This window comes from Giraffa tippelskirchi, chromosome 6 (genome assembly GCF_054371585.1).
Source record: "Giraffa tippelskirchi isolate mGirTip1 chromosome 6, T2T-mGirTip1v1.2.pri, whole genome shotgun sequence".
NCBI classification, from domain to species: Eukaryota; Metazoa; Chordata; class Mammalia; order Artiodactyla; family Giraffidae; genus Giraffa; species Giraffa tippelskirchi.
The window spans coordinates 124,144,569-124,170,774 of NC_137280.1; the positions used below are offsets into that span (position 1 = coordinate 124,144,569).

Below are 26,206 nucleotides of genomic sequence, written 5' to 3' on the forward strand. Positions count from 1 at the left end.
CCCCACCCCCGACACTGCCCCAGTGTCTGCCTACTTGACAGGGAAGATGCTCCTCCACAGGATGCTCTGAGGTATGTACGAGGATCATGCCCATTTTACAGATGAGGACTCAGAGAGATTCGTCAGTTTCCATAGGGTTACAGGAAATGGCAGAGTTGGATTTGAACCCAGATCTGTCTTCTTCCAATGCCTGTGCTTATGACCACTCTTGTTCAGTCCTCTGGGGTCTGTCTCTCCCACCCTCTGCTCCTGCTTCTTGGCCTGGCCCTTTGGTCCCACACCAGCTGCAGAAGCCCCTGAGGGGCAGAGGGGAAGAGAAAGGGGAAGGCCAGGCCAGGCATGGCGGAGTGGAGAGGAGAGCCTGTCCCCACAGAAGCAGCCCCTGGTTGGCCTAAGTGCCGACAACTCACTTGGTCTTGCAGTAGGCGACCACACAGACGATGCCCACCACCAGCAGAGCCACGCAAATCCCAGTGATGGTCAGGACCCTCTTCTGGTACAGTTCCTCAGCTTCTGCAGGGGTAGAGGGTGTGAGGGGGCAGGCAGGGGGCAGACCCACAGAGGCAGGGGTGCAGACCCTCCCTTACCCCTCATACCTTGGGCTCCCATCCATCTCTTCCCTCCCCAGCCAGTTCCCTCCCTCCTGCTCTCCCGAACTCCACCCACCCATGGATCTGGTCACAAGTGACTATGCCTGAGTTCACTTTCCCAAACCCTGTGCTCTACCCAATGAGTGGAAAATGTAGGGGGATGGTGGAGGTGGGATGAAGGTGAAGGTCCCAAGGTCATAGGGGAGGGCAACCCACTATGGCCTGGTGGCTGCCAAGAGCCTTGATAGGCTGGGGGAAACTGGTCTCCACAGCGGTGAACATGCAGGCCCTGCGCAGATACCTGGCCACTTTGGCTTCCTGAGGAGGGTGGAAAGTGGCTTGTTCAGGCCTAGAGAACAAGCTTGTTCTTGGGCTTGTTCTTGTTCTGGACACCAGGTCCAGAGCCTAGCCTTAGGAGTGGTGCCAGGATCAGGGACAGAGCGGGCCAGGCCCGCAGAGGCAAGCATGGGGAAAAAGGCTTTGGTTTATCCCTACAGCCTGGTCAGAGTTGTGGCCCTAGCCCACTCTGGCCGCCCGTCTCTGCCCGTGGGGAGCCCACAGTGACAGCACAGCTCCCTAGGACAACCCTGTGCTCAGGAGTGACCTCTACTCTTCTGAAGGAGCTAAGGTAGGCTGGGCCTCAGAGCCTTAAAAAAGACTCGACCATCCCCTCTACCTCCACTTTTTGGTGGGGCAGCCCCTACCCTTCTAGAACAGAGAAAGCCTGGAGGAAGAGAAGGAAAAAGGGGAGAGCACACAACATGGTCACCCTCATTCCCACTTGGACCTGCTGGTCGGCCCTTCCACATTGCTCCCTCCCAGCAGGACTGGGATAAGTGGGGACCGGATCCAACCTTGGTGGAACCCTGGGCAATGTCCCTAGGCCCCCAGGCTTGCAGCGCCTCCTGTGGCAAAGGTACACCCAGCAGCACAGACCGGGTACAGACGCCCAGACACACATACCTGGAGGACTACGCCTGGCTGACACACAGACCCTTCACAGGGATAAGAGATACTCTCACGCACATCCACCATGCACGTGATCAGGCCCACGGACACACAGTCATGCAGAGTCGTAAAACAAACAGCCCTTTACCCAAGATCCCCACCTCTGGGCTCTGTGGTCCTCGTCCTGCCTGTGGTTCTCCTCCCCGGCCACCACTCAGTCCTCCAGTCAAGCCTCTGTCTCTGTCACTCCTTTGAGACCACTCTGATCATGGTCACCAACAATCCCCTGCTGCCAAGCCTCTGGTCCATTCACTTCCCTCTCAGTGGACTCCCCCATCTGGGCTCACTTCCCCGGATGGTCTTCTCTCCTGGATTTCCTCCTCCTGCACTGGCTCATCTCTGTCTTAGTTGCTGCTCCCCGCTCTTCCATGTGGGCTTCAGGGTAGAAAGGCCCAGAGCTCTCAGGCTTCTTCCTCTCCCTACCTGCCCTCTCTCCCTCCATCATCTCACTCAGACTCAGACTGGAAATACCATCTGTATGTTGCTGAATCTCACATTTCTCTCTCTTGTACCAACTTCTCCCTTAGCTCCAGATTCCTACAGCTAAGGACCATGGCCAAGCAGATGCACTGACTCCCTCTGCCCACCCCACCCCCCACCTGCCCTCTGCCCTTCCCATCTCTATGGTGGGAGTACCACTTTTCCTGCTATACAGGCTCCAAGCCTCAGAATCGTTCGTTCCTAATCTTCCCACCCACTCTGGTACCTGATCCATCAGCGGGTCCTCTCAGCTCTACCTCCCAAGTAGATCCCGGATCTGACCACTTCTTACCTCTTTCGGGGCTTCCAGCTTTGTCCAAGATGATGCCATCTCTCCCTGGACAGCTGTCCACCTTCTGACTGGTTTCTCTGCTTCTATTCCTCCACATCCTGTCCCCTCACCCAGTCTATTTTCTGCCCCAAAGCCGCATTGATTTCCAATCATAAAGCAGATCATTTGCTCCTCATAAAGATCATAAAGCAGATCATTTTAAGGATGCTTAAAAACCCACATTGGCATCCCACTGCAATTCAAATACAACTTAAAGCCTTACCGTGGCCCACAAGACCCAGGGTCACCCGGTCCCTTCCTTTAGATCCCATCTGTGGTCCTCTTCCCCATATCTGCTGTGTTCCAGAGTTACTGGCAGTCTTTCTGCCCACTGAACAAGGCAGGCCCACCCATATCACCCCTAACTTGCTGTGTCCCCACCATAAACACTACACCCCCACATACTGTTTGCAGGGCTGGCTACTTTTTGTCAAGTTTTAGCCCAAACATCACCTCACTGGACAGGCCTTCTCTGATCACCTAGTTAGAGTCAGTCCCCACCCTGGCTAGATGCTGTCCCATTCCCTTTTATTGGGCTGGCCAAAAAGTTCATTTGGGTTTTTCTATTATATCTTATGGAAAAATCCGAACAACCTTTTTGGCCAACCGGATATTTTCTGTATAACGCTTACCACCACCTGTATCTTTCTTGTTTGCTTGTTCTGCCAGGAGGGCAGCGACTCTGCATACTAGGTCCCCAGGGTCTGGCCAACTCTGGGGCTCAGGAGATGTTTTTGAGTTGGTGAGTGAATGAATATACAGACCACCTTTACAGACAGTCACATTACAGATGCTCACACTTGCCTCCACACCCACTGCTCATGCTCAACTCTTAACAACAAATATTGCACCCACTGCACCCCTCCATGTGCTCACACCCTGCACTGAGAGACCCAACAAGGTGTAAACACGTGAGCCCCCCATAACAACACAGACACACACACCTACAGATTCACCCATGTCCCCTGTCAGGATCACACAGACACCACAGACTTGACCCCTCTCCTCCCCACCCCATCACAGCAGATAGACAGACAGACATACTCTTACACATAGACTTTCAGCTCCATCTTCTGAGAATAGCTGATGGTGGCTAGGTGGCGGGGGAACTAGGGTCTCACTCAACCTGCCACAAGAACCAGCTTTTTCATAACTGCCAGCTCCGCACACATCTGAGGTCTGACTGCATTGAAGCCTCAACCCCTCTTGAGCTCCTGCTTCTCATTGGCTATATAATATGTGCGGACCAGGGCGGAGGCTCCCAGCACAAAGCCAGAGAGCTGGAAAGATGGACCTCAGAGTCCCTTCCTGCCCAGGGCATCTTCCAGGGGCCAGAGGGCAGTCATGGGAGGGAGGTAAGGTTTTGAGCTGGGAGGCAGGAGGTACAAGCCCACCCTAGATGCTCGCTGGTGCTGCCCATAGACAAACACATGTGCCCTCGTGGAGACAGATCATGAAGGGAGTAACAGCCTCAAGCAGATGGCAAAGCCTGGCAGACAAACATGAGGCAGGGGGCAGAGACAAACAGGTGTTATCAGCTGCCAGCCTGGTGCAGGATGAAAAGCAATGAAAATGGAAATGGGAAAAGGAAGGAGGATTAAAGTCAAATTGAAAGGGCTGCCTCTCTGCACAGTTCTCCGAAGCAAGATTCCGTGGCTTCTGGACACCCACTCTCCGAGGGACCTGGCTTTTTGGCCAACCCACTGGGCCGCATACAGCTCATAGGGCCTGTTCCCCTGAGGACCCTGGTGATCAGCCCCAGGCAAGGGGGCGCTGCTGTACACTGGGCACAGTCTGAATCCCAAGGGCACCCTGCCATGCATGAGCTTTTCTCGTCTTCCCCACATCAGTGTAGTTTACTATAGGACATCCCGGCAGGGACGGGGGGATTTCTGAAATCCTCCCTTTTCCATTTTGGGGGAAAGGAAACTCAACATCCAGCACACACTGTGTCAGAGGCTAAGGAGAGGGGCTGTGTGGCTGGTGCTGATCCATACATAGAGGCTCCGTACCCTTTAGTTCAAATCCAAGGTGCTCTGGCAGTGCGGGAGAGAGGAGGGTCAGAGGGGGAAGGGATGGAGGGAGAGATACAGACAGAGATGGGGGAAGGGCGGGAGAGAGAGAGAGAAACGTTGGTCAGGACTCTTCAGACACCAGCAGCAGCCTGTGAGGTGAAAGCAGGTTAGTGGGGTCCCCTCCCGGCCTCCTGAGCCCCTTCCCTGGCACCCAGCCCCCAGGAGCCCTTGCTGGGGGGTAGGAAGAAGAAGGGTTAGGCTCAGCAGGCAGGGTGGGTTCTTTAGAGATGAGCTGTGGGGTTAGTACCTGGTGGGAAGGGGCAGAAGTCAGTTGGCAGATGTCCCCGGGGATGAAAGTGAGTGGGGGTCAGGGGTCCGAGGCATCCCCATACTCCCCCTCCCAGCTCCAGCGCCAGCGCCTCCTGGAGACAGCCTGCTCTGCTTGAGCTCATTCACAGGGCCCTTTTTTCTGTTCAGAATGAGGGCAGAAGGTACTCAGACAGGCCCCTTGTCCCTGTCCTGTCCCCTTGGGCCTCACTGGCCGGCCCATCTACTAGGAGACTGGCATAGAGGCTCAGAGTGTGTGGGGAGCAGGAGTGGGGAGGGGAGCAGGTCACTTCTCCACCTGACACCCTGAACATCCTAGAAACTTGCAGGGGTGAGGCCTTGGGGTGTCAGCCTACTTTCACTACTTAGGAAAGCAAACTTCAACTTGGAGAAAGAGACAAGTGTGCCACCTGTAGAACACCTGTGCTCCCTGCATGGCAGCCAGTTGTGCTCTTTGAAGTGGGATCACGTTGTGAATGTGCAATTTCACGGCCCTTCGAGGTAGATGCCCAGGACATCAAAGGCTCGGATAAGAGGGCCCACCCAGGAATCAGCTCTGGCACTGACCTGCTGTGCAACCCCAGGGTTCCCTGCATGTCTGGCTCTCAGTCTCTCATCTGTTGAGTGGGGATCAGGCCTGGCTATGGGATCCCTGGAAAGTCTGCAACCCGGCTGTGCTTCAGAATCACCCAGGCCAATGGAACCGGGCTCTGGGATGGGAGCCCAGAAATCTCCCCAATGTTTTTGAAAAGTGCACCTAGCATTCTAAGGTAGCAGTCGGTATCTGAGTGTGGGCTTCGAGTCTCTCTTTTGTCCCCAGTTTGCTGTGTATGTGTGGGCAAGTCATCGTCTCTGTTTCCTCATGTGTCTTGCCAGAGGAAGACAGGCAAGGTGGTGGGCCAGGGCCCTCTCCATGGCCTCCCCACATGCAGAGCAAGCTCCCCCAGAGCCCAGGAGGAGGTGGAGTTGTGTTCTGAGGTTCTCATCTCCTGCGGAGGGAGGGGAGCATGGGCACGTGTGTCCAGCCCTGGATTTCTCCTCTGCTTCCTGACAGGGAGTCCAGAGGGCTCTGCCATTGGAAAAGGGCAAGAGAGCAGGACAGCTCTGACTGAAAAGAGCCTTGAGGAAGATCCTGGGGCTCTGACCCCCCACCCCGATTCCATGCAGTGACCACACCCTTGAAGCATGAACCCCAGCTCTTCCAAACATGAACCCTCCTGGGCAGTCCTGTTAAATCTGAGGTTGAGGGTGATCTGTTTGTGGTCTTACATGTATTGCTGGGAGGTAGGAATTCTTCACACAGAGAGTCCTCTCCTCTCCTGGGGCCTTCCTGGGCTGGCCAGCTGTGCTAAGCAAGCATCACAAACTTGACAGACTCAAGGGGTCCTCAGGAGCAGCTCTCACTGTGCTCTCACTGTGCGGCTAATCCTGTAGCCCCAGGGACCCTCCAGGCAGCTCACAGCATTTGGATATGCAACCAGGTTCCCCGGAGAGAAGAGCCCACTTGGCCATAGCACCCCAGAAGCTGAGAGAACTATGGTTCACAGAGCTGGTTTGGGCTCTACTTGTGGTGGTGTTTGTATTAGATGAGGCAGCTGGGGGCCAGTGGTGCTAGGACACTTTCCCAAGGTCATGCAAATTTGGAGGCAGAAAGGAGGCTAGAGGCCAGGTCTGTGATCTCTTGAGGCTAAGCTGTGGCTATTCCTGCCCATTGAGTCCCTGGGCAGGCCTGACTGGCTAGTCCTCAGGACAACAACCACCTGGAGAAGTGAGCAGGGCTCCCAAAGTCATTTAAGAGTTTTCTCCTGCATCACTCCTCTGGGAACCAAGCAGTACAGCAGCAGCTTTGGGGGCTCCTGACTGGCCTCCCCTTTGAGTCAAAGGCCAGTGCTGTCTTGGATTGATGGCGGTAGCTGGCAGGACTGGTTATGTGACTGAGGGCTTGCCTGGCCACTAGAAGGCAGCCCTGCTTCCCTTGCCCCTTGGGTGGATTCTGGGGGGCCTGCAGCTATGTCAGCCCCAGTAAAACAAAAACCAAACAAAAAACCAAACAGTCTTCTGCTCATCATATTCACTGATTGCCACTCAGCCAGCACAGAGTGACACCACCAAGTCACAGACAGGTCCTACTGGACAGAAATTTGCATACTGACCAGTAACCACGGTCACCTGCTGCTGAACTCCCAGCAGGGCCAGCTGATCAGACAACAGGCAAAGTCTCCATCCTGGACAGGCCCTGAGACACACGGTCACAGGCTCCTGGATGAGGAGGTCCTGAAGTGGACCCTAGAGCATGTGCTCATGTGCTCATGTGTGTGTGCCTGTGTGAGCAGGTGTCAGCACATGTGTGTGTTGGCATGTGAGTGCAGGCATGTGCTCGTGTGTTTGTGAGTGCGTGTGCAGATTTGTGCTCTTGTATGTGAGGGGTATCCAGGTGCCCAAGTTTTGATTCTTGGGAAGTGGAGGGGCTGTCAGGGGAAGAAGGGGAAATTACTGTGGCCGCAGGTCTAGAGGCTGTCTGGACAGACGGGGAAGGTCAGACACTTTGCTCAGGATGTGCTGACAGTCAGCCTCTGGGGGGCCCTCACCCCCAGGCCAGCAGTAGCTGGGAGAAGAGCTTGGCTGTGTTCAAGCAACAGCTGCAGGCCCTCGACTAAGCCTGTTATGTGTCTCCCTTCGTTTCATCCTCACAGCAACCCTAAGGGCATAGATGCCATTATCCCCACTTTACAGATGAGAAAAATCAGAGAGGTTAAATGAGGCCCCCAGAACACTAAGTTTAGCTGCTGGCAATATTATTCAGGTCCCTCTGCATCCAAGCCTGAACACTTAAGTTAACATTTTACACTCCTTTCTCAATAATTATCTGATAGAGCAGTGCATGAAGTGCTCCGGGTGAAGTGCTTGAAGAGTATAAATCCTTTACCAAAAGGTGCCAGCAAGATTCCCAATAACACCAGGCAGAAAGGCTGCATTTCCAGAGTCTTTCCTGGGCTCCCGGAGCCCGGCTGACCCTCCCAGGAGATCTGAGCTGAAAGCTGAAGACACCCAGCTGGCAGGGAAGCTTGGATGGTGGCCGAGTTCTGGAGGCTCCACTGCTCTGATTCAGGATGCACTGGGACTCCCTGTCCAGAACAGTCCCGTAAGCTAGGGAGGCTCTGGGCCGAAGGGGGAGAAGGAAAAGGCCCTCCATGTCTCTCTCCTGGTCCTCATCCCTGCCTGGCTGCTCTACCCTCCTGACTTGCAGTCCTCCAACAAGGACTGATATGACTCTACAGTTGGTCCTGGAGCCTGGGCTCTGGAGAATTCTGTTGGGCTGCGTGCCCACAGGCTCAGTTCCTATCCCCACAGCCTTCCTCCCTGGCCTCCAATGGGAGGGGCGTGGGGAGAGAGCTGCCCCCAACACTCTATTAAGATAGTTGATCATCTGGGCTGACCAGCCCCCACCTCCCTGGCACCTCCACTCTCCTCTTCAAATCTTGGCTTCCAGGTTCTTGTTGGGGGGAACATCTAGGCTTTTGTGCTATGGTCTGAGAAGGATGGGGAGGCTCCTTTCTCCACCCTGAGCCCCAAATCCCTTTTCTCCAAGGGCTGCCTAAGTGGCCCCCTGGGTCCTGCCCTCAGCCCCTTCATGCCAGGCACCATCAATCCAGTTTGAATTCCTCAGGGGACCCATCTGTCTTCCCTGGAGAGGAGGAGGTGGGTGGTAGGTTGATCAGAGGCCTAGTGCACTTTGGAGGATGGGGGCCATGGACCGTTGGGCCCCAGATGGAGTCCACGGACAGTCTGTGGCTTTCTGCTCTGCTCCACCACCACCTGACAGCATTTGAAGAAACTGCTCCCAGACCCAGATAAAACCCGCCACAGTCATGGCCTCATCCCCCAGCTCCAGGGCTCACAGTATTCTCTGCACACTGTGCAAACCAGAAAGTTCCACCTTCAGAGCGGAAGAGAGGAAGGGAATGAAGTCCTGGATGGGGACTCAGACCAGAGAGGACCTGGAGAGAGTCGCCAGTTACCCCTCCATTCCTTATTGCCTCTATGTTTTAACAATCTTTGTTGTTTAGTTGCTACTTCATGTCCAGCTCTTTGTGACCCCATGGACTGTAGCCTGCCAGGCTCCTCTGTCCTTGAGATTTCCCAGGCAAGAATACTGGAGTGGGTTGCCATTTCCTTCTCCAGTGGATCTTTCCGACCCAGGGATCGAACCCACGTCTCCTGCATTACAGGTGGATTCTTTACTGCTGAGCCACTAGGGAAGCCCATGTTGAGCAACAAACAATAACTGCCTCCTCCATCAGCATTTAGCTGCATAGATGTCTCTAGTCTCCATGGAAACCACTGCCCTGGGGCCTGTATTCCCTCAATCCTCCTCCCCCATCTCCCCAAATCAAACCAAAACAAACTCTGGCCAGATCCCAGATCCAAAGGCAGGCTTTCTGAGAACTCGTTTCTCTCTCAAACACACAAGCACACACTCACTGCCTAGCCCTGCACGCCCCCCCTCGCCCCCCGACATCCTTAAACAGGCTCTCAGAGGCAGGTGAGGGCTCTGCAAATGCTTCTTCCCATCCTGGCCAGGCTGCCTGACCCCCGGTGAGGAAGAGACCTGAGCCTGGCTCTGCCCAGCCGCAAAGAGAATCCAGTGTGACGGTGACCAAGCCGAGGAGGCAGGTGCTGTCTCAGTCTCCTCTGCATGAAACCGAGGAGGGCCCTGTAGCTCCTTCCCCAGGAATGACCCCCCCCAGTCACCCCTGCCTCTTGTTTGTAGAAAGGCTTTAGCCTCCCAGGCCTTTCTCATCGAGTTCCAAAGAGCACATTTAATCAGAGAAGTGAGAAAGTGCAGAAACCAAGGAAAACAATCAAACAAGACAAAATAATATGAGTTTAGCCGTAAAACAAAGTCTGGGACCTCTGGTATACCCTTGAGTTGTTTTTCAGATACTAAAACCCCCAGCAGGTGATGACCACCCCCACGCAGGCCCCAGGCTGAGTGGAGCCAGAAGGCTGATGACTGAGATTCCTGACGCATCACCCTGTTCCCTCGCCACCAGCCAGTCAGAGACTGGCCACGAGCTGAACACATACCTCGTGACCCCATCCACCCGCAGTCTTTCAAATCCCTTCCCTGGAGTTGCTCATTCTGCTTGTCAACAAGCGCTATTTTTTCTTTCCCCTCAACCTGGTTTGGTAGGTTAGCTTTGCTTCATGTTGGGCGAGCAGACCCAAGTGTGGTTCGGTAAGACGCACATGTGTCTGATGAGGGCCGAGAGGACACCCCTGCGCCCCCTCCCCCAATCTCTGAAAGCAAGGCCCCCATCCTTCCCACGGGGTGGGGGGTGGGGGTGGGGAAGAACTGTCAGTTAGCAGGGAAGGAAAGAAATAGAAGAAAGAGACATACTGGAGAAGTTGACCATTGCGAACTGCTGACACCTGTCCCCGGTGTATCCCACAGGACACCTACCGAAAGAAAGAAAACCAGAAAGAGAGAGCCAGGATAGCAAGACACAGGCATTGCAACACCCCGGCACGGGCTCCTGCCAATGCCAGTTGGGTTCCTTGCCACTGTTAACCATTTGTACCGGCCTCACCACTCTGCCCCTTACCTGCAGCCCTGAACTTTAAACCCAAGGATTAGGCCAAAAATGAAAAAGCAAAACAAAAGAACTAACAAACCAAAAATACAAAAAGGAAACCAAAAACAGCCAAAGATCAAAACAACCAGCACCCCTGGCCCTATGTCCTACAATGGGGGGGAGTGGGGGGGACTGCACCCAGAAGCTTTCTAAGGAGCAGGGACTTGTGTTTGTATCTTCAAACATACTTTGCTTAGGATCTGGCATGTACAATCGCAAAGGCAGTTTCTCCAAACATCTCTGTCCGAAGAATCCGTTTGGACATCTGGAGAAGGAAAAGGGGAAAAATCACAGAACAAACTGGCATCATCCGCGAGGCTTAGGTTAGAAATCAAAGTGCACAGTGATGAATGAGAAAACCAAGTCGAGCGCTGGGGCACACTCGTTGCTGGAGGGGCTGGAGTCGGGGCTGGGTGGAGGGCTCAGGAGTCTCCTTCAAAATCTCTCTAATAGATGCGGCTCCAGGTGGTGGGGAAGCAGGGTGGGGGGTAGGGAAAAGATGGTTTGGGGAAACTAGGTGGGGGAAATTGGGGACTTACTTCCTAAAGGTCCTAATGGTCCTTGAGACTTCCCTTCTGACCTGCCTGGGGCCCCATGAAGCCAGACTTTGTAGCCCCTTGGTGCCAGGCAGTCAGCAGGTAGGGTGTTAGGGGGGAGGGTTGGGAGGCTGGGAGCTTTCTGGAATACCAAGTTCTGGGGAGCCATTCCTTCCAGGCCCTACCAAAGGGTTCTCTCCAGGCCCTGGGTGGGATTTCTCATCCATGCAGCAGCCTCCAGAAAGCTCAAAGGAGAATGGGTATGCTTTTCCCAGACTGTGCGCCCACACAAAAGGGACCTCGGAGATGTCTCATCTGTTCTTTCAAAGAGGGGTTCTGTGGCCAAACAAGTTGAGGAAATCCATTGCCGGGTTTCCTGGTAGAGTTGCGGTGCACGTTAGCATATGAAAGGCCATGAGGAATTTTTTAGGAGGAAAGAGCTGAACTTTCCAGTTTGTTCCAAATTTATCTGACCTTGGAAGTCGTTTTTCTGAGGAATCCTTGTGAACGTGCAGTTTGGGGAAGGCTGCTCTGGAGCAGTATATATGGGGAAGGCTTAGTGGGGGACAAGTGAGGGTGGAGAGGAGCCTGAATTACCAGCATCCCAAAGCTGGTGGGCCCAGGGTGGGTGTGGGGCATCCGGTCTCAGGTGGCAAGAATCATGATGCAGGGGGACTAAAGCAGGCTCCCTGGAGACCCCAAAGCCTCTTCCACATCAGGGGGCCAACTGGCTGCCTGGGACGCCTGCCCTCCTCTCCCCATGACCTGCTCCTACGTCACTGCCTGGCTCTGGAGGGAGTTCATTCTCCCTCGTTGCCTCCTACAGAGAACCACCCACTCCCATCTCCCTGACCTTGTCCTTACCCCCAAGGTCCACTTCCTTCTGCTCCCTAGCTGCCGCTCTCCCTCCAAGTGATTTCCTGTCTTGCAGATTTCTGGGAGACATGCCCAGCCCTGTACGCTCTTCTGAACCCCAGCAAGGCCAGGTACTTAAGGGAAGCTTACAGACAGGGCCAGACTGACCCCCCGCCCCCAGCCCCCTACTCAAAGACGGGTCTATGCTCTTCTGCCTCTTTAATTTAGGAAATTAGGTAAGCCCATCACCAGTGTCCCCTTAGTAACAGGTCAATACAGTTCATCAGTAAACTTCCCCAAGAGGTGAATGTACTATATACCTCTTAGCATTTTAGTGTATACCAACCATCAGTAGCCCCTTGAACTTACAGGGGGTGATGGCCATTGGCTGTAAAGACCCTCAAAAAAACCCTGTGGCCCCCAATCTAGCCTGGAGGATTGGGAGTGGTTGATGAGCAGACAGCTGGAGTCTCTGTGGGCCTTAGGGTATCTCCCTAAGGTGAGGCAGGAGGCTGGTCCTTGTAATAGGGGCAGTGTGTATGCAGGTATGTCTGGCCAAAGAGTGGTAGTGGAGGAGGGGGTATCTGGAGAAGGGAGGAGAGGAGCCTGCCAGGGAAGCTGATGCACCCTCATTCTGTTCAACAGGGTGCTTTGGAAGAGGAAGCTACAACTTTGTCAGTATATCCTTTTCTGACCCCCTTGCCCTCATCCCCAATCATCTCAGCCCAGGAGAATGGAGGCAGTAGCTAAGGCTTTCCATCCAGCTCACGTCGGGCTCAGCTTTCCTTTCTCAGCTCTTAGAAACTGATCCACTTGGGAATGGGAGGAGAGGCATAGAAGTGATTTTTTCCCAAAGTGAAAGTACCTTTGGGGGTGGAAGATATAGACCCAGGAAGTTGCCAAAATGACTCTTGGAATCCTCAAAGGAATAAGAGAGAGGCTTGACTGTGTCCAATGTCTGAGATTAGCCCGGCTCTGGAGACAGGGGAAACCTCTGTGTGTGTGTGGGTACACATGTGTGTAAGAGAGAGAATGGGGAGTGCAGGAGCAGGAGGGGACAGAGGGGAATTTATTCCCACTGCGGAGAGCCAGGATGCTTTCTTGTGGCTCTTGGAGTTGGAGGATAATTAAGTACATCCCTGTGTTCCTGGCCCCATACCCAGCCTGGACTACCCCGACTGTATCCTCCTATTTTTCATGGCCACAGAGTTGCACAACTCCAGGTGGTGCCGTGGACACTGTCTACAACACAGAAAAGCCCTCTGTAGTTGTGCAATATAGTCCTACCCTTCCTGCCCTGGGAAAGTATGTTCCCTGCTGGCTGAACAAAGGAGAAGGTGGTGGGAGGTGGGCACCTCACGGGGTAGTGCCCTGGCTCCTTTCATTAGCCTTGCTTGTTGAGGATAAGCCACGTCCAGGAGGCTGGGGGCATCCCTGGAGAAGGCTCTGGGGGTGGCCAACAGCCTTGCCACCCTGCTCCCAGGACCTGGTAACAGGGAACAGGCTACATTAGCCTGTTAACCAGGAGCAGGGGCTGAACTTGGCATGGCTGGCTGGTAGTGGGTAAGTTCCCACTCAGACAGGGATTGACTCCCTGAATTTCAGGGACATGGGGTACAGGCTTCCTGGCCCTTCGCCCCACGCCATTATCCTTGACTACGGGAAGGTCTGTGCTCAGGGCTGGAGAAGAGCAGAGGTGAGAGAGGGGCAGAGAGGAGAGCCCGCGGGCTGTACTTGGGATGACAGAGAGGTTGGGACTCTGCCTCCCTGGTTTCCCACCCCACCTCCCGGGCCTCAGTTTCTCCTTTTGGTAGCCTGGGGATAATGCCATGTGTGCTGCCCTCACCCAGGGGAAGGGGAGGATGAGGGATGAGGGTGTGCCCCAGGCACTGGAGGGAGTGAAGGGTCTCTGGCCTCATGAGTGGGAGGGGTGGAGGTGGAGAGGATGAGCAGGCAGATGGGGATGGGATGAGGGATCACCTGGACGTGGGAGCGGGGGATGCGGGGATGGGCTGATGGCAAGGAGAGGCATGCCACTGGTATGTGCACAGGGCTGGAAAGAGAGTCTTGTTCTGTCATCATCCCCTGAACCAGTCCCCAAGAGTCACGCACCAACCGTGCTCTATAAAAACACGGAGAGAAGAGGAGAAAGCAGCAAGAGGAAGTGCAGAGGCTCCTGTCTGACCCAGACAGGAGGCGGTCACCGTGATTTGGACCCCCATTTTCAAATCCCCCTAAGTTTTCCTTTTTAAAACAAAATTCAGCATCAGTGACACTGTTTCTTTTGGCTCTGAATTCTAGAAAAACAGGAGGGATGGAGTATGCCCGCTTTCCAACACTCCCCGCAGGGCTCGGAACCAATACACAACAACAAGTGTCAGAAAACCAGGAAGGAAAACTGATTTTTGTTGAAAACTGGAATGAAACTGACCAGTTTAGTTTCATTATCCAAGCTAAGCGGAAATGCAAAAAAATCAAAATAAAAAAGTAAACAAACAGCACAAATGGTACAACGTGAGTTCCATTTCCTAAGTTCTCTCCTTTTTATTCCATCCATTCCATTCAGGGTGTCATCAGGAACCCCAAAAGGCCTGCCCCCCTTCCCTCCCGGCTTACCCACCCTCAGAATGGCCTCTGGGTTCTGCCATGCCTCCCTCCCCCCTGCCCTTCTCCAGCACAGCTCTGAGGACCTGCCCTCCTGATTGCCATCCCCACCAGGGATTCCCCTCTCCTGGGAGTCCAGGGAGTCAGGGAAGTTGGTTCCAAGAGCCCTGGCTGGGGTTAAGTGGGCAGGTGGCGGTTCTGGGTACCAAGCTCAGGTTCTAAGCAGTGAACCCCAGCTGTCCTGTTTGGGGGCGGATAGGACAGCATCTTCACAATGGTTCAGGGTCCAGCACCCTGCTCCTCTCAGATTCAGCTGGGTGGGATCGAGAGGGTCCTAGGGGTATAGTCTTGCTGGCAGGGGTCCCCAGGAACCCTATAGCTCATGTTCTCTTTTCCACACTAAGCTCTAGCACTGGAGTCCTGGGCTCTGCAGCCCTCCCCAGCCCCAGCACCTGTCCTGGTTGGCTGCAACCTTCCCTATCTGGAGCCAGGGCTGATCAGTGACAATACTGGGTCCTTGCAAGGGTCTGGGGGTCCAAGGGGCTAGAGAAGATGAGAGGCCTGGCATGTGTGTGTTGTAGGGGATAAGAGGAGGGGGTCCAGGGCTGGGCCATTTCTGTAAGGTATTCCAGAACTCTTACACATTTCTATAGATCTATTCCTAAGTACTCAGAGCATTTTCAAGGCTAGAATGTTCCCAGGGTCTGTGACACTGTCCTAGAGGCAGAGAGGATGAGGGGCTGAGTCTGGACCGAGAACTTCCCAGGGGACCTGCTGTTTCTTTGGGGACTGTCCCTTGAGATCCAGGATAGGGGAAGCTGGAAGGCAGATGGCAGCAGGTAGAAGGTGGACCAAGACAAATGCTGGCAGAGGAGGCCGGCTGGAGCAAGAGGCCCAGGGAGTGCCTGGCCGTCCACTGAGGGGAGAGCATGAAGGAGGCGTGGCCCCCGTTATCACACTGTGAGGTGGGGGCGGCTTTGGCCAAAGTCATAATCAGGAGGGAGCTGGAGGCCAGAGGCAGGAGAGCTGGGAGCACTGACTGGACCTTATCTGTGGGGCTGGCAAACGCCTCCCCCTGAATTTTCATCAGTGCCCTGCTGGCCTGTGCCCAGATGCCATGGGGAACGGGGCAGCTTCGGCACCTCACTAGAGCTCGAGGCTGCTTTGAAACCCGGAGTTGCTAACTAGGCCTCCCTCCCTCTGCTCCTCTGGCTTGGAGGGTAAAGAATCTGCCTGCAATGCAGGAGACCTGGGTTCAGTCCCTGGGTTGTAAAGATCCCCTGGAGGAGGGCATGGCAACCCACTCCAGTATTCTTGTCTGGAGAATCCCCATGGATAGAGGAGCCTGGAGGGCTACAGTCCATGTGGTTGCAAAGAGTCGGACATGACTGAGTGACTAAGCATAGCACCCTCTGCTCCTCAGATCAGGCCAGAACCTGTGCTGCCCTCACAAGCTCCCCTACCTGTTCCTGGCTCGCCCACCAGAGGATCTGTCAAGGGGCAGCAGGTGCCAGCTCCCAGAAGACATGGCTGGGCCCCAATAAGCCCTCTCTGATCACTGTGCTCCCACCAGCCCTATTGGCTAAGGGTGGGAGCAGGGGTCCTCAGCTCCTGGGAGGTCCTACGAGGCAGCCCTTGGGGAGGCCGAGTCCCTACATGAACTTTCTCCTCAACCCTGACCTCGCCCACTTGGCCACACCCAAGTGATGTCCTTGCTGGTGGCCCCTCACACCCCAGAGAGGGACTAGGGACTGAAGTGGCATGGGCAGCAGCCAGGACATATCTGGGCACTGGCTTCCTGCTGGCAGGGAGAACAGAGCAGACCTCAGCTAGCATGGGCTCTGGGACGTGTGCCCTGCCTGACCCTGCCGGCTTCTCACTGCTGGGAAGATGCGACCCGGGCAGTGTTCATCAGAATAAAGTTTGGAAAGTTGCTGAGAGATGGGAAGGGCAAGAAAAAGAGAGAGAGAGAGAATCCAGTGCCCACTGCCCAGGGCAGAGACTGGTCTCGCCATCTCCCCAGAAGGTGTTGGTGAAAGCGGGGACACTGGAAGATTGGGTGGGTAGGGGCCTGGGACACTGGGACTGCAGAAGCCCTGAGCCCTTTGGAGCTTACATCTCCCTGTATTCCAGGAAAGGACTAGGAAGTGGGGCAAACCTCCCTGACTACACCCCCTTGGAGACCCCTTATCAGTGGCTTGAAGCCCACTTTTTCCTAGAGCCCTCCACTTCCGCCCCGGCCTCTCTCCCCCTGCTCCTGCCCCCACGCCCACCCCCACTGGTCACTTACTTGCAGGAGAGCTGGTTGATGCCCTCGATGTAGTAGCAGACACCTCCGTTGACACAGTAGGACTTGGCTGTCTCGTTGCACTTCCGAGCGTGCCCCGACCAGGATGATAGAGTGGTGCTCACTGGAGGTATGAGAGACACGTGCTGGTGACCCACGGAGACCACTGCTGGGCCCCAGGAATCACCTCCTTCATGATCCTTCATGGCCCATCTCAGAGCTGGATGATCAGAGACTTGAGGAATGGCTGGGAGTCCCTCAAGTCACCAAACAAGGCCAAGGGGAGGCCACTGTGAGCTCTGATCATCTATCCAGCACCACAGTGCACTCACGCTCCAGGCAAACCTCCAAAGGCTGGGAAGATTTTCTTTTTTGAAGGGGAGGAGAGGCTGGCAGAAGCTGCTGTTTTCTGAAATAAGGGTCCACCTCCACTGCTTCCCCGCATGCCTGCCTTTCTGGGGGTACCCCTGCAGGTGGGATGAGGCACCATGTCTTATGTGGGGGGGCAAGTCACAGGGTGCAGGGAGGAGACATGTACATCTGTTTGTACCACTGGGGCTCTCATGGACCAGGGTATGACTGGAGGAAACTGGGCTTTGCGGAGAATGGCACCTTTTTGGACACTAATTTTCTAAGATCTTGGGAGATGTAGGGAGATCCCCAGCTCCCTTCTCTTCTTCCTTTGTCCCAGGGTGGGGACAAGCCTCCCAGAAATACCACAAAGGCCACTATATCTCCAGAAGCATCCAGGGCCTTCATGTCCGCTCTTGCCAGGCAGCTCCCCCACTTCTGCCCCCTAGAGGGAGCCCCCAGGCCTTGGGTAGCCTGGGCTATAAATCAGGGCTTTAAGTTGTTGGGCATAGGGCTAGGGGACAGCTGGGATGTGGAAACTAGGTGAGAACAAGCCTGGGTTCAAGGCTGTTAACCCAGACTGCATGTCTCTGATGGATCAGATTCATCTGATAAATGAAAATCCCCAAAACAGGGCTCTTCAGTGGGATGGCACCCAGAAGCCTGGTTTCAAGTGGAAATTCTTGCCCCCAGTTTGTCTTTATCTGCTAGCTAACCCCTCTGGCTGTGTATCCATACTGGCCATCAACGTGTTCCTGCTCCCCCCCAGTCTCTGGGGCTGGGAGGGCCTCTCCTGCCTGCCCGGCAGCAGCCTCCTGACAGGTGGCCCATCCTACCTTGGCCAGTTCTGTCTCCTCAGGGGTACTGAGTCTCCACCATCCCCCGCAGTAAGTGGGGGGACAAGAGGTGGAGGAGGAGGGCAAGCACTTGGCGCCCTGAGTGTTTAGACGTGTGGAGAGACAGATGGAGCGCGGGAACGGGAGTGTATACACAGCTCTGCCTCTGTATATGTCTGAGGAGCTCGCTGATAAAACCCAGCGGGCAGGGCCAACTCCCACCTTCCCAGCACACCATGCCTGCTGCTGGTCTGGCATTCTTGAGCCCCACCCCTGCTGACGTCTTCCACCACTGTGCAACCCCACACCCGTCTGGGACCCACATGCTTCTGGGTCAGTGAGACCCAGGGAATAGAGAAAGGGACAGAGACGAGAAACAGCTGAGATGACCACGCCCGTGAGCTGTAAAATCTCATTGCTGGGAGGACCCTAAAGGTTGTCCTGCCCTTTGATTGCATTGCCAAGGAAGAGCGAGGAAAGAGAGCAGAGAAGAGCCTTCCAGAGTCCAGGGTGTGTTGTAACAAGGCCTCAGGGCTCCTGATGTCTGGCTGCATATTCTCACCAGGTACCTGGTCCATCCTGGAAGAACAAGTCAGCACCAAGGCTTGACAGATGGATGCAAACACGATGTGGAGCACAGGCCCAGGTCCTCTCCGGGGCCCTGGCCAAGCCAGGGAAACCTCAGGCCATCTTGTTGCCCTCTGCGGTCAGGGGTGGCAGAACCTGCCTGATGCTGGGCAGGAGCGCGGATGGTGGTGGGACCATGGCCACACACTTGGGTCTGCCCCCATGCACGTCTGCACGCAACCAGGACTTGGGAGGCAGAGGATGACTCCTGAAGGAAAGGAAGATGGGGCCCTGGCTGGGATCTATGGCCCGGGGCTTCCAAAACTGTGTCACAGCGGGGACTAGGCTGGGGCCCTGGAAAGGCAAAAAGGGAGGGTAGTGGGGGAGCTGGTTGCAGAAGGTGTGGGGGAAAGGCCTTTGCACCTCAGAAAGTAGTACCTGGAGGGCCACCCCTGTAATGGCAGGGTCCTCCCAAGTCACCAACTGTGCTAGTAGTGGAGGTTCATGCCAGGAAGATTTCCACACGGAAGATGTGCAGTCATGTTCTTCCAGCACATGTGGGCTCTGAGGGCAATGTCTCACACTCCCTTCATTATTTCTTCACTGTGTTCTCCCATGTTTGGGGAGGTGAAGATGACCAATGACCTCCAAGTGGGAGAATCTGGCCGCTCCCTAGAGACCACCCCGGGGACAGTGCTAGGCTACCCCAAATGCAGCTCCCACTCCTGTGCCCTGCCACTTGCTTCTCTACCCTTGCTCACCTCTGTGACTAAACAGCATGAATCAAAGTCTTGGAGGGAGTCTCTGATTTTTGGTCCCCCAGCTGTCTCCTGCTGAGGCCTGCCTCCTTACCTCCTGGGGCTCTGTCACGTCTTACTGCAGCCTCCCTTCCACCCCCTAGGCCTCCGTGGTCTCTTTCTCGGATGGCCAGTTGCCTCCTCGTAGGTCTTCCTGTCTTCACTCTTGCCTTCATCTCTAATCTTTCTGCTTTGTGGCTGCTGCCGGAGTGGTCTTTAAAATATGTAAATTGATCAGTCGCTTCCAGTATCAAAACCCTCCAATGGTTTTGTACTCAGCCCTCCCCAAGTCTAATCTGGGCCTCACCACCTGTCCTGCTTCTTGTCTTGTCCCCATCTTGCAGTATATTCAGACTCCATTGGCTTAGTTTGGCTCCTCTAAGAGGCCAAGTGACTCCTTGTCCAGGACTTTCAAAATATCAAGTGTCTCAGAGAAGTTGCTCAGGTCTCCTCCCTTACTCTTTCTCTTAGTTTTGTAACTTAAACTTATAGTATTTATTCTAACAATTAAAGGACTAGTTGTGCAATTATTAGCTGTCTAAAGCCTGAAAGTGAAAGTCGCTTAGTTGTGTCCGACTCTTTGTAACCCCATGGCCTATATAGTCCATGGAATTCTCCAGGCCAGAATATTGGAGTAGATAGCTTTTCCCTTGTCCAGGGGATCTTCACAACCCAGAGACCAAACCCAGGTCTTCTGCATTGCAGGCAGATTCTTTACCAGCTGAGCCATAAGGGAAGCCCAAGAATACTGGAGTGGGTAACCTATCCCTTCTCCAGCAGATCTTCCTGACCCAGGAATCACTAGGGTCTCCTGCACTGCAGGTGGATTCTTTACCAACTGAGACACCTCTAATAGAAGGTAAGCTCCATCTGGGTAGAGGCTGCTTCACTGGTGAATGAACTCCAGTGCCGAGCACAGCACTTGGCATGTAATAGGTGCTTAACGAATACTGACAAATATCTCTACCAAGCAAATAAAGACATCTGATTATTTAGAGAAAGGTACTTTCTACTACCATCCCAGGGTCTAGTCTGCTCTCCTTGGCTGCTGCTGATATCAGCATTAAAGTATTAATTCAAGCATTGTCTCTTAGAAAATACAAATACTCATGAAAAATCATTAGGGAAATGAAAATAAAAACCACAGAGATACCACTTCACACCCCCTCAGATGGCTGCATTAAAAAAAGGATGGATAATAACAAGTGGTGGTGAAGATGCGGGGAAATAGGAACCCCTTACCTTGCTGGTGGAAATGCTAAATGGTACAGCCACTTTGAAACACAGCTGGTAGTTTCTCAAAAAATTAAACATAGCTACCATACGACCAAGCAAGTCAACTCCTAGGCATATACCCAAGAGAACTGAAATATATGTCCACACAAAAACTTGGACACAAATGTTATAGCAGCATTGTTCATAACAGCTCAAATGTGGAAATGACTAGAATGACATAACAACCCCAGCTGATGAATATATAAACAAAATGTGGTAGACCCATGCAACGGAATACTATTCAGCCACAAAAATGAAAGTACTGATACATGCTACAACATGGATGAAACTTGAAAACATTATTTTAAGTGGAAAAAGCCAGTCTTGAAAGGCCACGTATTCTATGATTGTATTTCTGTGAAATGTCCAGAATAGGTGAGTCCACAGAAGCAGAAAGTAGATTCTGGTTGCCAAGGGCTGGGGGGATTTAAAGAAAACACCTGGGGAGGTAAACCCAGGAGATCTCTATTAGGCCTCAGTGTCTTGGGGTGAGTGAGTGTACTGCAGTCCTGAGGAGACAAGGGCCAGGAGGGAGCTCATGCTGTGGAGACATTACCCACCGCCAGCTACAGTACCTGCTGCCCTCCTACTCCTTGCTCATGGACAAAACTTCTCATCTTTCAAGGCTATGTCGATGCCCCCTGAGCAGCAGCTGCTCCCCGGCGGCCCTCCCATGCCCTCTTCTGGCAGCCCCACCCCTGTAGCCCTGGCTTCCCTGGGGCCCAGGCGGGCCCAGTCAACCCACCCTGGAATGAGTCAGAGGGGGGCAGGCACAGTCGCCCGCTACCCGCTCTCCACCTCCTCCCCAGGGTGGGGCTGCTGCAAGTCTTCCGGGTTCCACGGGTAAACAGGAGCCTGAGCATCTCTACCTGGGAAAACGTTCCTCACGGGACCTCCTGGCCCCCTCCAGTGGCTCTGTCCACCTCCCCACATCAAGGGTAGGCTCCTGCCTGCCTGGACTGAAGGGCAGCTGAAGAGATGTGGTGTGAGGGTGTACATGTGTGGTGGTGGCGGTGGCTAGGTGCACAGGATGTCAGCCTCAACACCAAAAACCCAGAGAATCCCAGAATTTTATGGAGAAGAGCCTTAGAGATCATCTGGCTCAAACTCAGATGGGAAAACTGAAGACTAGGGAGGTGGAGCGACTCACTCAGGGTTGTACGACAGAACTGGAATGAGACCAAAGCTCTGGACTCTGTCCATAGCTTGGCTGCCCCGCTGTCCTGCCTGTTGGAGGGATGAGAGGCACAGAGCCCTGAGGGCCCAGCCCAAAGCTCCACTGTCTGATCTCTGACTGACCAGAACCCAGGCTACTGAGGGCTCACAGAAGCCCACAGGAGGGGTGGGGCTGCAGCTTATCTGAAGGATCTCACTACAGAGCCCCGCCTGAGGCCCCAAGCCCTGTGCAGGAGAGAGGACGTTACTGTGGTTTCCTTCATGGCATGGCAGCCTTTCTTCTTCCTCCACACCCCACCCCCCGCCTCCGATGTAGTTCTAGCAGGGATATCACTCATGGTACTCTGCCCTTCGGTACCCCTTTGCACACACACATGGGCCTGCCAGGATGGCATCCCACCCCTCCTAAGTGCATGACTGGGCCGAGTGCGGCACAGAACAAGAATCCATCCCTGTGCCAATGTAAATGAAGACAGACAGACAGACCAAGCTATCTCTTTTCCCTGGGTGGTGCTGGGATGATGTAAACCCGGAGCTGTCTGAGGCCATGGCCTCCTCTTTCAATCCTTTCCCTAAACGTGGGGGAAGCCCATTTTACAGGAGGAGAAAAAGAGGCCAACACATTGTGGGAGGGAGCGCCCTGACCCCTGCTCTGAGGTCCAGGACTCTGTCGGGTCTGAGGTCAGTCCTACCTCTGGACTTCTCAGTTTTAAAAACCAATAAATTCCTCAACATAGTTTTATGTTGGGTTCTTATCAGTTCTAACCAAGAAAGTCTTAAAATGTAAAACAGGAAACCTCAAATCCCCAGTGGATCTGAGAATGCCTGCCCACTCTGGCTGCAGGGGACGATGCCAGGCCCCAGCGTGGTCCACTTTCCCAGGCTTGAGACAGGCTGGGAGGGGCAGGAGGGTGCGGGTGCCCCCACTGCCGCCATGCCCAGGCTGGGCTACGGGGAGTCAGGAGAGGCCCTGAAGCAGGGTCTGTGGTCCTTCTGTGTTTACCAGGTGCTGACTCGAGCCTGGTGCTGTGGTGGGCTCCGGGGCTGGAGGGGTAAAGAGGCTGACATGGCCCCATGGAGCTTGGGGGGCTCTGTGTTTGCCAACATCTTTCACATCATGTAAGTCTACCTGCTTGACTCTGGGCACAATATGTAACCTCTCTCAGCTTTATTCTCCTAATCCATGAACTACACCATGGGGTTGAGTCAGGGCTCCAGAGGGAATACGGAAAGACCATTTGGGTCAGATTTGTGTAAGCTGGGCTGCGGGGCCAATTCCTTGTTCTGTGGCTCCAAGGGTGGGGGCATGATGGGGTTAAAGCACCTTCAGAAGCCACTGCTCTGGCCCAGGTAAACAGGGCTGAAACCTGGGCCAGAGGTGCCCTCGAGGTGGGGTTGGAATGAAAAGAAAAGATGTGAGTGAGAGATCCAGAAAGAAGACTGACCAGGACTTGAAGACTCAGACCTATGAGATCCACTGGCAAGTGGAGGAGCAGAGAGGCTGGGAAGAGAGGGGGACCCCTCAGCACACAGGGCAGACCGGGTCTGAGCCAGGTTCTCCTCTGAAGGTGCAAGGCCAGGGTTGTTGTTAGACTGCATTGGGTGTGGGGAGTACCAGAAGGCTGTGTGGTGGAGACACAGACGATGCAGGCAGTTGGAGGATTGGACTCTGTGATGGGCAGGACTGGAAGCAAACCCAACAACCAGGTAACAAGTGGTACCTACAGGCTGGGTGTCAGGAGGAGGAACGAGAGCTGTGGGGCTCAGATGAGGGGCGAGAGTGGAGGGGGTGTGACCTGAGGATAGATAGGCTTGGTGACTTCCCAGTCAAGGGCAACAACCAGAGGACGGCCCAGCAGGGAAGCTGCCTCTGTGGCGAGAGGCAGGTAAGGGTGCCATGGGCTCGTGACCTTGCACATTTCCCAGGGAGGGGATGACCTGTGGGAGAGGGGCCAGCCAACCCTGAGCAGAGGCTTCCCCCAGGGGTCCAGGGCACCCAGGCCTCCCCACTGTGGCCCTGCAGAGCAGGCTGCCTGCACTCGGGCACCCAGCAAAGCCGTGGGCAGGCGGCTCACACACACCCTGGGTCTGCCTCTCTCCGGAGCCCCGCTCCTGGCAGCCCAGCCTCCCATAATTGCCTTCTAAAAATATCCTTCTCCCACCCCCTACCTCTTGATTTCAAAATATTTAGTTTTCAGGGTATTTAAAATGAGAGCTGGCGGCTCTTCCAGGTCCAGATAACAAAGCTAAACATTTATGCTTCGACTGCGTTTCCCTGAATTGGCTCAGATCTCAGGCCTTGATATGGCAGCAGCGGGAGGGAGGGGAGTCAAGTGCAAGATGGATCATGTGTGGGCCTCTTCTCCAGGGCTGGGGGCAGGGTGACAGGTTCCCCCCACAGGACCCCTCTAGGACCCTTCCCTTGGTTGGGGGACCACCTACCGCTGTTGACGAAGAGCCGGCCCCTGACGGTGTCCTTCCCGAGGATGTTCTCAGCCTCACAGACGTACTCCCCAGCATCCTCCAGTTTCACCTTGTTGAACTGGAGTCGTGAGTTCTTTCTGGTTAGGGAGGGGATAAGAGGGAGAGAGAGCGTGAGCTCCCCAGCGGTCGTGGCTCCCTGGCGGTCACCCAGAGGTCACCTCTCCCTGCATGGCCACAGTGTCTGTGCAGGTGGATGGGAAGTAGACTCCCGCAGAGCAGCCAGTGCTGGGGTCTGGGTGGAATGCACAGTCTCCGGAGCTGGAGGGAGACCTGCAAGCTCAGGAGAAACACAAGTTCTAAGTCTATGGGTCCTCGCATCCATCCCTTTTCCAGAAGTGGACTTTCTTTGTAATCATTTTTCCAGGGCAGGAAACTGGCATCCTTTGGGAAATCACAAGGACTTTAGCACCCTTCTCCCGAGCCCATTGTGTCTCCCCCACCCCCTTCCAGCAGAGCAGCCACAAACTCACAGCCGCCTCAGCTTTCCCTTAGAAGCGGCAGCCCCACCACTCCGGATAGATAAGGCCTGTGCCAGGTACCCAGAAGGGCCAGTAATCTATCAGGTTTCCATGGCAACTGTGTCTAGCCCCCCAGTCCTCACCTGTGGCTCTCCGCTGCCTTGATGCTAGCCCTGCCACTAAGGGGCACTCTGTGGCCTCTTCAAAAGGTTTCTCTTCATTTACTCAACAGATGTTTACTGAGTACCCTCTGTGTGCTGGGGGCTTGGATATCTCAGGGAACAAAAAAGTCTTATCTTCAAGGCTTGAGTTGACTCTCACAGCTAATCTGGAGGAGGACCAGGCAGGACTTATGGGAAAACTGAGTCCTTGAGGGGCTTCTGGACTTGTCTAAGAATGCCTGCCAACAAGGCAAAGGCAGAGGTGAATGAGGAGCTGGAGCTGGTGAGGACATGGGCCCCAGGCAGCTCATGGACTGTCTCCTGGAGCTTGATGCTCAGGCTAATGCCTCTGTGGAGGGCTTCGCACTCAGCCCTGCATGCCCAGAGCCGTGGGGCCAGGCCTGGGCAGGGATTCCAGTGCTCTGTGTGACTCCAGAGCACCTGGCCTGGCCTGTCCTCTTCTTTCTGAAGACCATGCCAAACCTTTCCTTCCTTCCGTCGGCTCCTCTGCACTTGCCCGCAGGTGCCTGGGCTCTGCAGGATCTGTTCATACCTCTCACCCCTCCCTCTGCCCCAGTGCTCTTTGGGGCCAGTCTGAGCTCCGGATAAAACCCTGGGGACCCCAAGGGGAAACAAGAAGTAGCATGAAAATTTCTTAACATGATGTAACTTCCTCCTCTTAGTCCTGAGTTAAAAAAAATCAGATTCCCAGAACATGCCTAGTGGGTTGGGGAGTGGTAGAATGGGAGCCAGGGTAGCAGAGCTGTCACAGCCCTGAAACCAGGGCTGGAGAAACAGAGCCATGAAGCTGATGGGGAAGGAGGGCAGTGAGCTGAGAGGCTGCGCCAGGGATGGAGGAAGACGGCAAAATGACCCACATCCCTCCCTGCGCTGTGCTTTGGGGACCAGTCTCCTGAGCTCCTCCTCAGTTCCTGATGCTGGGCTCTTCCCGGACCTCCTAACTCTGGGATCCCCCAAACCAGCCTCCACGAGCCTGTCTAGTCAAAAAGCCTCGTTTCTGTGGTGATGTCCACATCGATGATACAGTGACAGCTGCCCGACTCCCTTCCACCCCTCCCGGCTCATGCCGGTCTCTGTCTCCTTGGCCTGGTGTCTGCTTACAACCCTCTTCTGTCAATTTGAGTTTCTTCTCTTTATTAAACAGAGCCCTGGAGGCCCCTCTGGCTACAACAGCATCTCCTCCCTGGCTCCTGTCTAATTAGATGCAATGGAGCCCAGCTGCCCCAGGACCAGGCTTCTCCAGCTTCCTGGCCACCAGCTCTTCCTTAACACTAGATGAGCAGGGCAGGGGCTCACCTGGGGGTCTCAAGGTCAAGAAGGCATAGGGGAGAAGACATGCAGAAATGGCACCTTGCAAGAAGAAAAGAAGGAAAAACGGGTCATCAGCCTCGGCCCTCAGGTGGCTGAAGGA

General features: G+C 54.6%; 1 protein-coding gene across 3 annotated transcripts in view; it reads right to left on the minus strand.

Annotated features, from left to right (window-relative positions):
- Positions 1–26,206, minus strand: part of NRG2 (neuregulin 2) — a 191,155-nt gene that overhangs the window by 10,480 nt on the left and 154,469 nt on the right. For 2 of the 3 annotated variants that reach the window (XM_081496695.1, XM_081496697.1), the window contains exons 3-6: positions 24,114–24,232; positions 16,673–16,793; positions 10,576–10,652; positions 411–513 (exon numbers count right to left, since the gene is read on the minus strand). In XM_081496695.1, coding sequence (XP_081352821.1) covers positions 411–513; positions 10,576–10,652; positions 16,673–16,793; positions 24,114–24,232 — 420 coding nt within the window. Of the gene's footprint in view, positions 1–410; positions 514–4,421; positions 4,446–10,152; positions 10,212–10,575; positions 10,653–16,672; positions 16,794–24,113; positions 24,233–26,206 lie in introns of all 3 variants that reach the window. The other variant, XM_081496696.1, reaches the window with a different exon arrangement.